A 17,777-nucleotide genomic window follows, 5' to 3' on the forward strand; every position below is an offset into this window, starting at 1 on the left:
ACAAGTGTATTATATTGATTTAAAAAAATAATAAACCGACTTAATTGAAAATCTAATACTTCAAACTTGATTCAATAGATATTTTTTTCAATCAATTGTCAAGAATAATAGAAATTAATGTATTATTTATTCTTTTTATGATACTGTATTGAGCAGCCGAGTTATATTTTTGACCAATCAGAATTAACTAATGCTGTTAAGTCGCGCTCATCGACATCATGGCTGTCAGTATAAATTTGTTCGCTGAATGATGAACTTCCCCTCTGTTAAATCTGCATATGAAAAAAAGTATTTGTCAATTTTTTCTTTGAAAAAAGTGTTAATTAGATTTAGAAAATATATCGCGATGTCAAACGTGAAATGACATTTCGTTTTAATCGGTAAGTAGAAATTTCTCAATGCTATTTTATATAAATAAAAGTGAAATAATATGATCTAATGTATCATATCAAAAAGGAAATGGAAACAAGAAAAAATAATTGGAATTTTTGTTATTACTCTTCATAATTCCATTAATATATCGTGAAAATTTTGTTATTACTAATAATATTTGAATTACTTGCATAATTTTAATCTTTAAAAACGAATTTAGAATGTAAAAAAATAGGCCAAGTATTCGTAGGTTCTAATACATGTAATCCAATTAACCATATGGACAAATCACTTTCGTACGTATTTAAATTTTTGTATTTTATCGATTTTTTCTTTAATTCTAGCACCTGCAAAAGTTCTTTGTTTCATATTCAGTAAACAATGAGTTCTAGTAGGTAAGTTAAATTAATTATTTAGATAAATATATGACTAATACTGATTAGATTTGAAAGTAAATAATTGTTTCGATACAAATACTTTCTAAATATTAATATATTTAGTACATTATTCGAAAATTATCAATTAACACTATATATATATATATATATATATATATATATATATATATATATATATATATATATATATATATATATATATATATATATATATATATATATATATATATATATATATATATATATATATATATATATATTCATTAATTCACAAGTGGCTGTCATATAATAGACGTAGGCGTCGATTTAAAATTAGAATTAATTCATTGTAGTGATTTTAATATTAAAACGTGTCTAATGTTACCTATATAAGTCATATACAAGAAGAATTTTACTTATTTGATGAAATAATTTAGATAAGTACTAAAAATTATATAAAACAAAGTTTTTTTATTAATTTCGAAATCCCCCTCGCAGCTACTCTCATTTATTATATAAAATAACACACCCGGTATGTTTTTATTGAAAATTGCGTTTTGTATAATAAAAAATAATATTTTTGCGTTACGAATTATTATTAAGATGATAATTTATTAAAATTTTGCAAATAATGAATCTTCCATATTGTTTTGTCGTTTTCTATAGCTTTTGCCTTTACGACATTGCCGATATGAACCAATAAGAACGTCAGATACGCCTCACTGACATTTACTTGGTTGTAAAACCAAAAGTTACTAGATATCTCACTAGAATCGCTAATTATGAGTAATAAAATGGCCTACTTTACACTCGCATCAACTAACCTTTTTACTATGTGTTTTTCTATGTGCTAGACGTTTAGAATATTTTATAAACCAATGTCGGAATCACCCCAGCTGATCCTATTGACATTTAGTTGGTTGTAAAACCAAAAGTTACTAGATTTCTCACTAGAATCGCTTATTATGAGTAATGAAAATGGCGTCAATAGTATGGGAAACGTTTGATTTCAGATTAGATCGACTTTTCGTTCTATTAGAAACCGGTAGTTCGTCAGCTACACGATCTGCGGCTGCTAAACAATTAGGGGAAGTACAAAGATTGTATCCGCACGAATTGAAAACATTATTATCGCGAACATCGACTTATTTGAGATCTCCTTCGTGGGAGACTAGGATAGCGGCTTCTGAAGCTGTTAGAGCTATTGTAGCCAACGTAACCGAATGGAATCCGCATGGAATCGATTTGAAACCAGGTAAATTTATGCTTGGACGTACTGTATAGTCGAGTTTATTCATTTTAATAACTAATTATAATCATTCGATGATAATTAATTGAGTTTTGTGATTGAATTTATTCATTTTATAAATATACTTTTTCAAATTTCCCGCCGAAACGTTTTAAACTGTCATGTATCAAATTTTATGGATATGTGATTTCAAATTTCTCACTAAAACGTTTTAAACTCTCGTATGTCAAAGTTTATTGATACGTGATCTCAAATTTCCCGCTTAAACGTTTTTTAAACTGTTGTATGTCAAATTTTATAAATAAGGGATTTGAAATTTACCATTAAACCGTTTTTAACTGTCATATGTTTAATTTTATAGATACGTGATTTAAAATTTCCCGTTAACACGTTTTAAACTGTCATATGTCAAATTCTATAGTCGTTTGTCCACCACCTTCCTTCCCCACTTTCTTTAAATATACGAATTTCTAACCTATATGGCAACACTGTTTGTTTTCTGCTTCATTTTAAGTTTAGTTACGAATCTAATTAATGCATCTGAACGTAAATACGAAGTTTATCGATTTTATTTGGATGAATATCAATTTTTCCAATAGAAGATGACCAACCGCAATCGTTATCTGGAATTGGAAGACTACGTTTCAGCCAATTCAATATACATACAGTACTGGCAAATAGTACGCATCTTATGGCTTCCGAAGGGAAAGAATTCGATTCGGAAGAAGATGCTACGATCGGTAGGTCAAATAAACATTTTGGATCGTTTTTTTTTTTTCTTCTATAGTGCAATTGGAAATTTCCAGATTCCAAAGAAAAAATGGCGAGGCAACGTCAACAGTTGAACGCGAGGTTGGGTTTGAATATTGCTGCCGAGATGGGGATCGATACGTCGAATATTTTCACCAATGAAGATCTGATTGATAATTCCGATGGAAAGAGCGATTTTCAAAATCAAAATAAAGTAAATAGATATATTGAATTTCTTAATTGTTCACTGTATATTTTTATTTCAATTCGACAGAATTTAACTGTTAAATCGTTTTTTTAATGTTCTTTCTGTATTTTGTTGTTGATTTTCATTTTTTATATTTTATTGAAAGTTGACCAACAATTTTTATATTTTATTGAACTCTGATCGACAATTTTTACATTTTATTGAATTTTCACCGAAAATTTTTATATTTTATTGAATTCTGACCGACAATTTTGAAATTTTATTGAATTTTGACATTTTTAAAATTTATTGAATTTTGAACTACAACTTATACATTTTATTGAAGTTTGACCCACAATTTTTGCATTTTATTCATAATTGATTGACAATTTATACTTTTTATTGAATTTTGACCGACAAATTACTCATTTTATTGAAGTTTCACTGACAATTTTTACATTTTATTCATATTTCACAATTTTTAAAATTTATTGAATTTCGACCGACCACCTATTCATTTTCTTGAAGTTTGATCGACATTGTTTAAATTTTATTGATATTTTACCCATAACTTATTCATTTTATTGAAGTTTCACTGACAATTTTAACATTTTATTCATATTTGACCGACAACTTATTGATTTTATTGAAGTTTGACCGACAATGTTTACATTTTATTGAAGTTTGACCGACAATTTTTACACTTAATTGTAATGTCACCGATAATTTCCTTATTTCATCGAAATTTGATCAACAATGACGTGACATTTTTTGTTTTTCAATCAAAGAAAAACGTTCGGGACATAATATGTCCTAGTCCTTCAAACAAAGAACTCAGTCTGAGGGAAATAAACAGGGCGAAACGTAAAGCTAGACAGGCGGTACACAAACAAAAATCCAGAGACAATATAGACGAAAGTAGTTCGGACGAACCGGATAAGAAGAGAACCAAGACTGAGCTTAAAGAAGAATGTACTGTACAATTCGGTAAGTTTAGCTACTCTGATGGACCGGTTGTGGAAAACTTTCGCTATTTTCGACAGATTTGGAAAGTGGAGATTGCGGTGATTGGCCTTTGGAATGGTTCTGCGATCAGTTGAGTCAGGATTTATTCAGTTGCGCATGGGAGACTCGACACGGCGCTGCAACGGCTCTCCGCGAGGTTCTGTCGGTGCACGGATCCGGCGCCGGTAGAGCCACTTACTTATCCCGACGACAGGTAACGTTTCGACCGATCCGGTTGTCATTGTCATGTCTCCGGTATTAATTTTGTTTTGTTTTCATGGTTAGATGGAAATTAATCACGAGATGTGGTTGGAGGATGTGGCTATAAGGTTGTTGTGCGTTTTGGCGTTGGATCGATTCGGGGATTTCGTGTCGGATGCGGTGGTGGCGCCCGTAAGGGAAACGTGCGCGCAGGCGTTATGCGCCGTTGTGAAATTGATGAAACCCGAAACGTGTCACGAAGTTTTGAGAGTTTTGTTGAAACTGATGGATCACAACGAATGGGAAGCCAGACACGGCGGACTATTGGGGTATATATGTCGAATACACCCTCAATTTTTTTTTGATTATATTTTTTAGGTTAAAATATCTCCTCGCCGTTCGTAATGATATGATTGAAATTTTCCTTCCGGAAAGTTTTCCCTTTATACTTCAGGGTCTTTCGGATCCTGTGGACGACGTTAGTGCCGTTGCTGCTTCTTCTTTAATTCCCGTTGCCGTCAAAATGACGGAATTGGTGCCGAATCGTATATCGGAGGTGGTTACTAAATTGTGGGATCTGCTTTCGGAACAAGACGAATTGGCGGCGGCGTGTAATAGTTTTATGGGTCTGTTGGCGGCCGTTTTAAGTTTGCCGAAGGCTCAGGCTCTTTTGCAACCGCAACCATTGAACGATGTAGTACCCAGATTGTGGCCCTTCTTGAGTCACGGCACCAGTTCCGTTAGGAAGGCCATTTTACAAACTTTGGGTGAGTATTTTTTTCGAAATCGTTTGATAGATGTCAAATTTTTGGCTAATTGATTGGGTCACTAAAATTTTTTAAATTGTATTTATTTTCAGGCACTTTGAGCGAAAAACCGAATGATCGAACTGAAATATCTTGGGACGCCCAACTCCTTCAGGACGCTCTACGTCACGTTTATCAGCGCGTGTTGATCGAACCGATTCCGGAAGTACGTCAAGTAGCCGAAAAAGTTTGGTATAATTTGGTGGGAAATTCCGGTTTAGTGGAATTGTTACATGCCGCTTGTCCGTTCATAACCGTTTGGTTGTATTTGTGTATGCAACCGATTCGTATACCGTTCGACGTTAATTATTTGATTCAAGCTAAATCGCACAGGAAGAAGAATGATGGGTTGAATAATTTCGATCATACTCTCGTACCTCCGAAGATGTTTATCGGTGGTAAGACCAAAAATATTTAAATTGGGAAAGGGAAATTCGCCATTTTTATTGCAATTTAATCGATATCTTCATGTTGTATGAGAATTTGGCCGACAATTTTTAAAATTTATTGAAAATTGACCTAAAATTTTTACATTCCATTGAAGTATGACCGACAATTTTTACATTTAATGGAAGTTTGACCGACAATTTTAACATTTTATAGATTTTTGAACGACAATTTTTAAATTTTATTGAATTTTGACCGACAATTTATAAAATTTATTGAAGTTTGACCGATAATTTTTACATTTTATTAAAGTTGGTCCGACAATTTTTTCATTTTATTGAAGTTTGACCGACAATTTTTACATTTCATTGATAATTAACTGACAATATATACATTTTATTGAATTTTAATCGTCAACTTATTCATTTTATTGAAGTTTGACCGACAATTTTTACATTTTATAGAAGTTTGTCCGACAATTTTTAAATTTTATAGATAATTGACCGACTATTTTCACATTTTTTTGAATTTTGACCGATAAAATATTAATTTTAGTGATATTTGACCGAAAATTTTTACATTTTATTAAATTTTGACCGACAAATTGTACATTTTTTGAATTTTGACCGATATTTTTCATTATTTCATCTCGTGCTTCGATTTAACAAAAGTTTTATCTCCATTATAGGTATCGAAACAACTTCTGCTCTTGTTAGAGAACAAAACGCCATACCAGTTCGATGCGCAGCTTCCAGAATGTTGGGTTTTCTATCTCGTTACATCACCAAACCAGCACCCGGTATAGATTACGTCACCAGCGGCTTGGAAAATCCCATTGATTCTTACGTAAAAGTTTTATTGGTAAGCCACCATTCGATTTCTTCCATAAAATTCTATTCAACCTATAAAGTATGGAAATTATATTTGATCGAGTAATTAATCATTATTTTTTTCGATTCGTATCGTATATTCGACGATATTTAGGTTCATTTGAATTCGAAATCAGCTCTACAACGTATGGTCACCGGTCTGGTCATAGCCGAATGGGCGAAAGCGGATCCGGATATAAAATCGTGTCCTGACGTATTGAGGTTACGTTTACACAATTGCCTCAACGAGTTTCTCTATTTCGACGAGATCGCTCACAGTTTTACGCGACTGGCTCAAGAAACCAAAGATTTTTTGGCAACGTTGCGACATTACAAAGTGCCCATTGAGGATAATAACGAAAACGTATTAACGTTAGAACAAATCGAGCGACTGACTAATACCGAAACGCAACAGACGCTCATCAATTTCAAATTGAAGACGAAAGTTTTGGAAAGTTTGGAGGAGAGAAGGCGGAACATTCACAGTTCGTCGGCGCAGACTAAGAAGGATCAAACCAGACTCAGTTGTAGTACCATGGGTGAGTATTTCGAAAGTTTTTTTGGGTTTTTTTTCACGTTTGGTTGAATTTTGACCGTCAACTTATACGTTTTATTAAAATTTGACCGACAATTTTTACATTTTATTAAAGTTGGTATTTTATTGATATTTGACCGAGAACTTATTCATTTTATTGAAGTTTGACCGACAGTTCTTACATTTTATTGAATTGTGACCGATAATTTTTACATTTTATTGAATTTTGACCAGCAACTTATAAATTTGATCGACAATTTATACGTTTGATTGAATTTTGACCGACAACTTATACATTTTATTGATATTTGACCGACAAATTTAACCTTATTTTACTTATATAATGTCAAATTCCAAAAATCTATAATTAGATATATACATAATTCAATCGGTATATTCCAGCTACTTTGGCTGGTGCTTCGGTAATGCTGAACACCTTACCGGACAAACTTTCCCCAGTCATAAAACCCTTGATGGTATCTTTGCACCACGAAAGTGACGAAGATCTACAAAAAATCTCCGCCGGTCATTTGGCCATTTTGATAGATTTAGTAAGAACCAGAGAGAATAATCCCAACGAGAGGATCATCCAGAGACTGTGCAATTGCTTAAAGTACGTCGTCTACGTGAAAATCTCGATGTTAAATCATTGAATTTGTTTCTAATTTTTCAGTAGTGATCCTGAATTCACTCCCGTAATTTACAAATACGACGAAGGCAACAACAGGACGACGCAAAAGGAGTACCACAAACCGGGAAATTACAATGGCATCGTCACTTTGAATAACCAACAGAGGATTGCGGAAAAGGCTGCTCTGAAGCGGTGCAATAGCACCGGAAGAGGTAATTTCTTCTTTTACTTTATCTATGGAATCATTATCGATGATAATTTTTGTATTTAGGCCCCGGTAGACCTCCAGCGACCGATATATCTATGGAGGAATTGTTTAAAGAAGAAGACGAAACGCAGAAAAACAATTTTTTGCAAAGGAGGGGCGGTACCGTTGCATTCGTAGCGATCGTCGAGCATTTTGGGGAAAATCTACCGACGGCGGTGCCTACTTTGTGGGAGTTTATGGTGGGGCAGTTGGTGGAGACCATCGATCCATTTAATTTTGACGCCAACGATTATTTGGGGAAAGACGATGACGCCGAAAAGCTGTTGAGAGCTTTACAGGTATATAATCGAATGATTTTATCGACATTTTATTTTTGCTCTCTTCTTAATTTCATTTCTTATTTATTTAAACCGTTTTTAATCACGAAACTATTCACTTAACACACTAATTTATTTATATACATAATTTGGTTTACTCCGTCTGGCTGCTAGAAATTCGTTATATATACTATAATAATTTTCCAGAATCATTGATTTCTTGGAAATCTTCTAATTTGCCATAAATAAACAAAAAGGCGTTCTTAGAAATTGTCTATAAAAATAAGTAAATAGGTCACAAAAAAATGGGCGCGTCCACCAAATTTTAGTTTCTAAGTCATATTGGAACAGGACCGGCTTCACGGTCTATATCAGTAAGCGAGTTCTCAGATTTAGTTCATTTTTGATTGGAGAAAAAAATGCTTATGGATTTTTTGAGTTTTGCTGAAAATTGCTTGTCTGATTATAATTTTGGTGACAATTTGATGGAAATGTACAGGTTGAATTATCAACTTTTACGTTTTATTGGAATTCGATCGACAGTTATTACGTTTTGACTATATTTGATTGTCGACTTCCAAGTTTTATTTAAATTTAATTGTCAATTCATATGTTTTGTACCAATTGGCTGGTCAATATACATGTTTAGTTCATTATAATTGTCAATTTTCTTATTTGGATTAGTCAAAATTAATTGTCAATTCTTATTTTTTATGCAAAATTCAAATGTAAATTTCATGTTTAATCGAAATTTTAACCATAGTTTCTAAATAATCAAATTTAATTTTCAATTTCTACATTTTAAACAATTGGTTAGTTAATTTCTGTATTTTTGTCAATTTTGATTGTCAATTCCCACATTTTTGACGAAATTAGTAGTCAATATCTGTATTTTGTTAAAATTTAACTGTCAAATTATAAAGATTGCTCAAGTTTAATTGCCAATTTGACCCATTTAATTGTCAATTTCCACATTTTGTTCTAATTCCTATATTTAGTTAATTGACAATTCTAATTTTAACCGTGAATTTCCACGTTTTACTCAAATTCAATAATAAATTTCGACGTTCAGCTCAATTTTAAATGATAATTTTCACTTTTGTTCCAGTTCTCCATTGTCAATATCCACAATTTGATCAATTTTACTTGTTAATTTATACACTTTTGAACGATTGTCAACATCTAAGTTTTGTCCGATTTTAATTGTCAATTTCCATGATTTTCTGTTTTAATTGTATATATATACTTTTGCCCAGTGTAATGTTAAATTACCATGATTGGTTCAATTTTAATTGTCAATTGGTATATTTTAACCAATATAATTTTCAATTTCCATGATTTGTTCAATTTTAATTGTCAATTTCCATTATTTGTTTAATATTAATTGTCGATTTCCGTGTTTTGTTCAACTTTAATGGTCATTTCGTATATTTTCAATTATCATAATTTGTTCAATTTTAATTGTCAATTTACATAATTTGTTCAAGTTTAATTGTTAATCTATATACTTTTGAACATATTAATTGACAAATTCCGGGTTTTTGTACAATTTCAATTGTCAATCTATATACTTTTGAACATATTAATTGTCAATTTCCATGATTTGTTCAAGTTTAATTGTCAATCTACTTACTTTTGAACATATTTATTGTCAATTTCTATTTTGTTCAATTTTAATTGTCAATTTCCATGATTTGTTCAAGTTTAATTGTTAATCTATATACTTTTGAACATATTAATTGTCAATTTCTGAGTTTTTGTTCAATTTTAATTATCAATTTCCAAGATTTGTTCAATTTTAATTGTCAATTTCCATGATTTGTTCGACTTTAATTGTCAATTTCCATGATTTGTTCAAGTTTAATTGTCATTCCAACTTTTATATGCCAAACTAAACAAAAAACCAAATAAAATCCAACTTGACAGTTGAATAACGCATTTTAGGTCCTGGAAGTGACAATAATGAGTTTACACAAATCCCTATTACCGGACGTCATGCAAAAATCTCTCATACGATTGTGCGTATTACTTTCCCACCCTTACAGAGCCGTACGCCATCTAGCGTCGCGTTGTTTAGCCACATTCGCCAAATTAGATTCTGTCAGGGTACTTGAGATGGTAGTCAGTATAGTACTACCGAAATTGGGAGCGACGGATTGCGATATCGATAGGTAATAACTGTTAGTACCATCCGAGTACCGTATTGAATCATATTTTTTTGGTTTTTCCGTAGACAAGGCGCCGTCGAAGCGATCGCTTGTATCGTAGAAGAATTAAAATTCGATATCATACCCTACGTGGTACTTCTGGTGGTACCGTTACTTGGTAGAATGTCCGATCAAAATATGTGCGTTCGATTGATGGGTACTCACAGTTTCGCCACTTTGGTACAACTTATGCCTCTAGATGGCGGTGTACCGGAACCGCCAGCGCTCAAAGGTGGTACTCGCCACAACGAAGCCGTAATCGTTTTTGTTAATTTTTTTATTCGATTTCCAGGTAGTATTTTGAACGTTAGGAGAGATAAGGAACGAGAATTTTTGCATCAGTTGTTGTCGCCGTCTTCGATACCGGATTACAACGTACCGATACACATCGACGCCCAATTGAGGAGTTATCAACAAGCTGGAGTCAATTGGCTGGCATTTCTTAACAAGTAAGGACGTCACGTCAGTTTTTTCATGTTTTTTTCGTCGAAAAACTTTTTTTATGCGTCTTAACCTCATTTTTTTTAATATGTAGTCATAAATAACTGATAACGCAATAATACCCTTTCACTTTTCGTCGATTTCGTTTATTTTTGAATTTTATCGGTCACTGAATATGAAAATTTGATTACAAAAACGAGTTTTTTGTGAGTTTTGATAGTAAATAGTGTGTTCACTATGTTACGGATCGTAATTTATTCACATAACCTCAATTTTTGTCGATGTTTGCAAAAATGTTGTTGCATATTATTGCTGTGTCGATATTGGAACTTTTAATGTGTAATGTGTACAAATATAGAAAGTTCCATAATAAGTTTTGTAACTGCTGATCTTTCAATTCCTAATTTTGTGCAAGCTGAATTCTCAATTTCCATGATTTGTTCAATTGTAATTGCCAACTGGTAAATTTTGACCAATATAATTGTCAATGTCAATGATTTGCTCATTTTTAATTGTCAACTGGTAAATTTTGACCAATGTAATTGTCAATGTCAATGATTTGATCAATTTTAATTGTCTGGTTGGTTTTGGTTGTCAAGTTCTATATTTTATATATATAAAATTAACCATCAATCCAGGTACAAGTTGCACGGCATCCTCTGCGACGATATGGGGCTAGGGAAGACCCTCCAGAGTATCTGCATCCTGGCGGGGGATCAATACGACAGGGAGCAGAAGTACAAGGAAACCAAATCGCCCGACTGTGCCCCCTTACCCTCTATGGTAATATGCCCACCCACCCTCACAGGTAAATCCCCAATCAATTCCGTCATCGCTCGAATATATCTACTTATCATCTATTATTCTAGGTCACTGGGTATACGAAGTCGACAAATTTCTGAAACACAAATATCTCCGGCCTTTGCAGTATAACGGATCTCCGAACGAAAGGGAAAAATTGAGACAGAAATTCAAGAGGTACAATCTTATTGTCGCCTCGTACGATATTGTGAGGAAGGACATCTCGTTTTTTTCCACTATCAAATGGAATTATATTATCCTCGACGAAGGACACATCATCAAAAACGGTATGTACATATCAATCCGCCCCTGTAATCATCCATTGTAACATTCATTCCCACTATTTTTATTTTTAACTACATTTTCATCTAAATCCTGATTTAGAAGCTTTTTTTGTATCTGTTCACAAGTTTATTTGAATATGTTCACAAATTTATGTGCATTTATTCAGACGTTTGTGACTATGTTCACAAGTTCATAAAAATCTGTTCGCGAGTCGATATTAATTTCGATTTTAAGGTTAGGTTAGATTTGAATTTTTCGGAAAAATTCTTTTCAAAACTTCATTTAAATTGAAATACCGCTTGAAATATTCATTTAATTAGTTTCAATCTCAAAAATTCGTTCACAATCTAATGATACTTCGTTCATAAACTGAATATAATTTGTTCACAAATTGATTTTTTCGGAAAAATCTGTTCACAAGTTTATTCAAATTGAAATACCGCTTGAAATATTTATTCGATTAGTTCCAATCTTCAAAATTCGTTCACAAACTAATGATAATTCGTTCACCATCTGATTTAAATTCGATCACAAATTGATTTTTTCGGAAAAATCTCTTCACAAGCTCATTTCAGTTGCCATAACATTGATAACGTTCATTTAATCAGTGCCATTCCTAGAAATTCGTTCACAAATTGATCTAAATTCATTCATAATTCATTTAATTAGTTTCAATCTGAAAAATTCGTTCTCGATCTAATGATAATTCGTTCATAAACTGATTATAATTTGTTGACAAATTGATTTTTTCGGAAAAATCTGTTCACAAATTTATTCAAATTGAAATACTGCTTGAAATATTCATTCGATTAGTTCTATTCTTCAAAATTCGTTCACAAACCAATGATAATTCGTTCACCATCTGATTTAAATTCGATCACAAATTGATTTTTTCGGAAAAATCTCTTCACAAGCTCATTTCAGTTGCCATAACATTGATAACGTTCATTTAATCAGTGCCATTCCTAAAAATTCGTTCACAAATTGATCTAAATTCATTCATAAATTGATTTTTTCGGAAAAATCTGTTCACAAGTTCATTTAAATTGAAATACCGATTGAAAGTCCCAATCTTAAAAATTCGTTCACAAACTAATGATAATTCGTTCACAAATTGATCTGAATTCGTTCATAAATGGATTTTTTCGGAAAAATCTATCCACAAGTTGTTTTAAACCGAAATAACACCGTTTAATTGACAATTGAAGGTAAAACTAGGACGAGCATAGCCATCAAGGCTCTCGTCGCGAATCATAGGTTGATTTTGAGTGGCACTCCCATTCAGAATAACGTGTTGGAACTTTGGAGCCTGTTCGATTTCCTGATGCCGGGTTTCTTAGGTACGGAAAAACAATTCACGGCACGATATTCCCGTCCGATATTGGCTAGCAGAGATCCGAAATGTTCGCCGAAAGAACAAGAAGCCGGCGTATTGGCGATGGAGGCTCTACACAGACAAGTCCTGCCGTTCCTGTTGAGAAGAATGAAGGAGGACGTGTTGGACGATCTACCACCGAAAATCACTCAGGATTATTATTGCGAACTGAGTCCTTTGCAAGAACAGTTGTACGAGGACTTTTCGAAAAGTCAAGCTCATCAAACTTTACAGGTAATTCGTTATTACGGGGGGAGGGGGAGTGAATTTGATGGTTTTTTTTATTGATGGTCTATTTTCAGGAATCCATATCTTCCGGCGGTACTTCCGGTTCCGCTCACAGCACTCACATATTCCAAGCGCTACGTTATCTACAGAACGTCTGCAATCATCCGAAATTGGTGTTGAATCCCTCACATCCCCACTATCAACAGTTCATTGCGAAATTGCAACAACAAAATTCCAAATTGGACGAAATTCACCATTCGGCTAAATTGCCAGCTCTCAAGTGAGTTTTCTAACGGTTTTGTGGATATTTTTGTGAAAATTGTTCACGAATTGATCTCAATTTTCTAATATTGTTCACAAATTTTGCCTTCAATTATCTAAATCGTTGGATTTTTATGAGCATTGTTCACGAATTAATCTAAATGTTTAAAATTGACTTGAATTTTATAATCTTGTTCACAAATTCGTTTTTGATATTTTATTTCAATTATCTATCATGTGTTGAATTTTTATTAACATTGTTCACGAATTGATCTGAAAGTTTGATAATGTTCACAAATTGATCTGAAAGTTTGATATTGCTCACGAATTGATCTGAAAGTTTAATATTGTTTACAAATTCGTTTTTTATATTTTCCTCAATTATCTATTATCAGTTGAACGTTTATGAACATTGTTTACAAATTGAACTAATTGTTTAATATTGTTCACAATTTTATTTTCCACTATTAATTTTGAGATCAAGAATATTGTTTTTGTAAACATTATCTCGAAAAAATTGTTTTCGATCTCGAATCGAAATTTCCGATAAAAAATTCTGAAACACAGTTTTCCATGAGAATTTTTCACAAATTCTTTGATCCATGAAAATGGTTCACAAAATCTCTGCTTGATTCCCGAAACTCAATTTTCCGTGAAAATTGTTCACTAATTCTTCCGCACTTGATTCCCAAACGTGATATCCTGAGAAAATATTGATGAATTCGTCCTTATATCATTCTTAGACGTGTTTTTATGTGAAAATGGTCGACAAATGATTTCTCATGAATTTCGTTCACAAATTCTATTCACAATGATCTCGAAATGCAATTTCTAGTAAGTTAATTCCACAATCACATGATATCTAAAGGCAATTTCTTTCTAAAATGGAATTTCCCGTGAAAATTGTTCACAATTCTTTTTGACTGCTTCTAATACGGAATTTTCTGTGAACATTGTTTACAAAGTCTCTATTTACTATATAAACGCGGTTTCCTGTGAAAATTGTTGACGAATTCCCTGCCACTTGATCTCCAAACGTAATTTTCCGTGAAAATTATTCACGAATTATCAATCAAAAGATCCCGAAACGCGATTTTCCTTGAAACTTGTAGATGATTTCTTCAAAATATGAGATCCTGAAACGTAATTTTCCGTGGAAATTGTTCACAATTCTTCTTGACCGCTTCGAATACGGAATTTTCTGTGAAAATTGTTCACAATTTTTACTGAGCACTTCAAATACGGAATTTTCCTTGAAAATTGTTTAAGATTCTTCTTGACCGCTTCGATTACGGAATTTATGTGAAAATTGTTCACAATTCCTCTTGACTATTTCTAATACGCAATTTTCTGTGAAAATTGTTCACGAATTCTCCGTCACTTGATCCCGAAACGCGTTTTTCCGCGAAAATTGTTCACGAATCGATCTAAAAATGTAAAAAAATTTCAGGCAACTTTTACAAGACTGCGGAATAGGCGTCGACGACAACACCGACAAAGAATCGACGGACATTGTAATAAATCAACATCGAGCGTTAGTTTTTTGTCAATTGAAAGCCATGTTAGATATAATAGAAGAAGACCTATTGAAAAAGATAATGCCGACGGTATCCTATTTGAGATTAGACGGATCCGTACCGCCGATACAAAGACATTCAGTCGTTACAAGGTAATTTCCATCGCGTGGCGATTCTCTATCGATTCTTCAATAATCGATTAACGATCGATTCTTTCGACAGGTTTAACAACGATCCCTCGATCGACGTCCTCCTATTGACCACCCAAGTGGGCGGTTTGGGATTGAACTTGACCGGCGCCGATACCGTCATATTCGTCGAACACGATTGGAACCCCATGAAGGACCTCCAAGCCATGGACAGGGCGCACAGGATCGGACAGAGGAAAGTCGTTAACGTTTATCGATTAATCACTCGAGCCACTTTGGAGGAAAAGATCATGGGATTGCAGAAATTCAAACTCCAAACCGCCAATACGGTTATAAGCAGCGAAAACAGTCAAATGGAAACTATGGGCACCGATCAATTGTTGGATCTGTTTTCGCACAAACCGGCGTCGAACGCCGCCGCCGTCGATACGGCCGCCTCTAACGCCAAATCAAATTCTAACGGTATCAAAGCCGTTTTGGATTCGTTGCCGGAATTGTGGGATTGTAAACAGTACGACGACGAATACGATCTGTCGCAATTTATGTCCAAATTGACATCGGAATGGTGAGTTTTAACTTTTTTTTTGGGAATTTTTGGAATATTTTACGGGACGGTGCGGTAGGACATACTGTGTACTCAAAATTGTCCTGGAACATGTCTAATGTCGATAAAATTCGTTATTCATTCTTGGTTTCGTATTACTGTGGACATTCTGTATATTCTAATTATTCAGAATTGACCTAAAACGACTTCGATTTCAATTGAATTCGTTATTTATTTCATGGGACGTCCTGTATATTTTTGAATCGATTTCAAACGCGTTCGAGTTTCGATAAATCTTTTGATTTGATACAATGGGACATTCTGTATACTCAAAATTGACCTGGAACATATCTAAAGTCGATAAAATTTGTTGTTTATTCTGGGACATTCTGTATGTTTTGAATTTCCAAAATCTACCAGAAATGTCTTCAAATTATGAAAAATATTTCTGGATTTTTTCAGGAGACTATGTATATTTGAAATATTGAAAATAGTATCGAAATATTTTTTAAATATCGTTGGAATTGTTTGTGAAACAATCTATATATTTTAAATAATGAAAATCGACTAGAAATATCGAAAAATGAAAAAAATCTTGAAATTTTTAATGGGACTATCTGTGCATGTTAAATATCGTAAATAGATTTGAAATACATTTTTTTTATATTCTGGGATTTTTTCACGCGACGCTCTGTATATTTCAATTAACGGAAAACCATTGGAAAATATGAAAAATATCTTTGGAATTTCTTGGAGGACTTTCTATATATGTTGAATATTTAAAATCGAAACTTGAAAACATCTCGAAAATTTTCACGGGACAATCAGTATATTATTTATAATCGAAATCGACCCGAAATATCTTCAAGATAAACATAATTTCATGGGACATGAGATACTATTACGATCTCATAAGAATCTTTTTGTCTACTTTACGGAACGTTCTGTATATTTTAAATAATCGAAATATTTTCAAGATTAACATAATTTCATGGGACATTCTGTAGATTCTATTACGACCTCATAAGAATCTTTTTGTCTACTATACGGGACATTCTGTATATTTTGAATATTTAAAATCGATTGAAGGCAAACTTAGATCAAATAGAATTTTATGAAAAGTGGAGTAGGTCTTTCCGGGGCTCCCGTTCTAGTGACCTATAAAATTTTCGAAAGTAGGTCACCGTGTCAGTAGAACTCAAAATGGAATTCGTAGCGGGAAAACGAGTCTCGTGACCTTGACACGACTTTTGGTATGTGACGCAAAATTCGATTCGATCTCATATCGAATTGGAACAAAGCAAAAAAATTTTTATCAGTGTAATTTTTGTTTGTTTTTAATTTTCAGAATAATTAGAAGCAATAATTAGGTAACAAATGGGTCTGTGGAAATAGTACCAAAGAATTTATTTATTTTTGTCTTTTGCATTGTTTAAAATCATCATTCATTCGAACTATTTAATAATATTAACATCAATTTTCATCATTTTCTTTATTTTAATTTAATATTATAATCATTTATCCTTTTCTTTTTGAAAAAAAAATATACAAAAATGCAATCCTTTTGTAACTTACATTGTATCTGAAAAGAAAGCAATAAATGTTAAGTAAAATTTAGTTTTGTTTTTAATTGACGTTTGGCAATACTGAAATCAATGTATATATATATATATATATATATATATATATATATATATATATATATATATATATATATATATATATATATATATATATATATATATATATATGTATATATATATATATATATATATATATATATATATATATATATATATATATATATATATATATATATGTATATATATATATATATATATATATATATATATATATATATATATATATATATATATATATATATATATATATATATTAAAAGCAGTTTTGTTTGTTGTACGCATGTGCATTATATATTTGGCATCCATAGTTGTCACGATAGCGTAGATCGATTCTATTGAATGATAATAGTCGATTGTTTTCTACACTGAGAAAAATATTGATCATTAATGACGCTGTTTTTTGACTGGATATCAAAATTGCTAATTTTGAGT

At 32.3% G+C, this 17,777-nt stretch overlaps 1 protein-coding gene across 3 annotated transcripts; it reads left to right on the forward strand.

Annotated features, from left to right (window-relative positions):
* The first annotated feature begins 95 nt into the window (after positions 1-95).
* On the forward strand, positions 96-17,319 carry LOC130896124 (TATA-binding protein-associated factor 172). 3 transcript variants are annotated; one of them, XM_057803924.1, is made up of 25 exons: positions 96-380; positions 717-767; positions 1,763-2,004; positions 2,598-2,738; positions 2,805-2,962; positions 3,724-3,922; positions 3,979-4,154; positions 4,226-4,470; positions 4,520-4,908; positions 5,001-5,345; positions 6,023-6,195; positions 6,319-6,742; positions 7,141-7,351; positions 7,412-7,581; positions 7,641-7,915; positions 9,839-10,065; positions 10,128-10,333; positions 10,394-10,550; positions 11,181-11,350; positions 11,412-11,630; positions 12,837-13,237; positions 13,306-13,511; positions 14,943-15,161; positions 15,232-15,723; positions 17,051-17,319. In XM_057803924.1, coding segments are annotated over exons 2-25 (5,460 nt in total). In that variant the 5' UTR covers positions 96-380; positions 717-753; the 3' UTR covers positions 17,052-17,319. The 3 variants fall into 3 exon arrangements, with proteins under 3 accessions (XP_057659907.1, XP_057659906.1, XP_057659908.1); XM_057803923.1 differs by having other exon boundaries at positions 15,232-17,319; XM_057803925.1 differs by having other exon boundaries at positions 2,601-2,738; positions 15,232-17,319.
* Positions 17,320-17,777: the final 458 nt, after the last annotated feature.

Source organism: Diorhabda carinulata, chromosome 7, assembly GCF_026250575.1.
Source record: "Diorhabda carinulata isolate Delta chromosome 7, icDioCari1.1, whole genome shotgun sequence".
In the NCBI taxonomy this organism is placed as follows: domain Eukaryota; kingdom Metazoa; phylum Arthropoda; class Insecta; order Coleoptera; family Chrysomelidae; genus Diorhabda; species Diorhabda carinulata.

Excerpts from the sequence above, each read along its gene's own strand:
- LOC130896124 (XM_057803923.1), top strand. Across the intron at positions 4,471-4,519 it reads AGACACGGCGGACTATTGGG|GTTAAAATATCTCCTCGCCG; the intron begins GTATATATGTCG and ends TATATTTTTTAG. Across the intron at positions 6,743-7,140 it reads ACTCAGTTGTAGTACCATGG|CTACTTTGGCTGGTGCTTCG; the intron begins GTGAGTATTTCG and ends GGTATATTCCAG.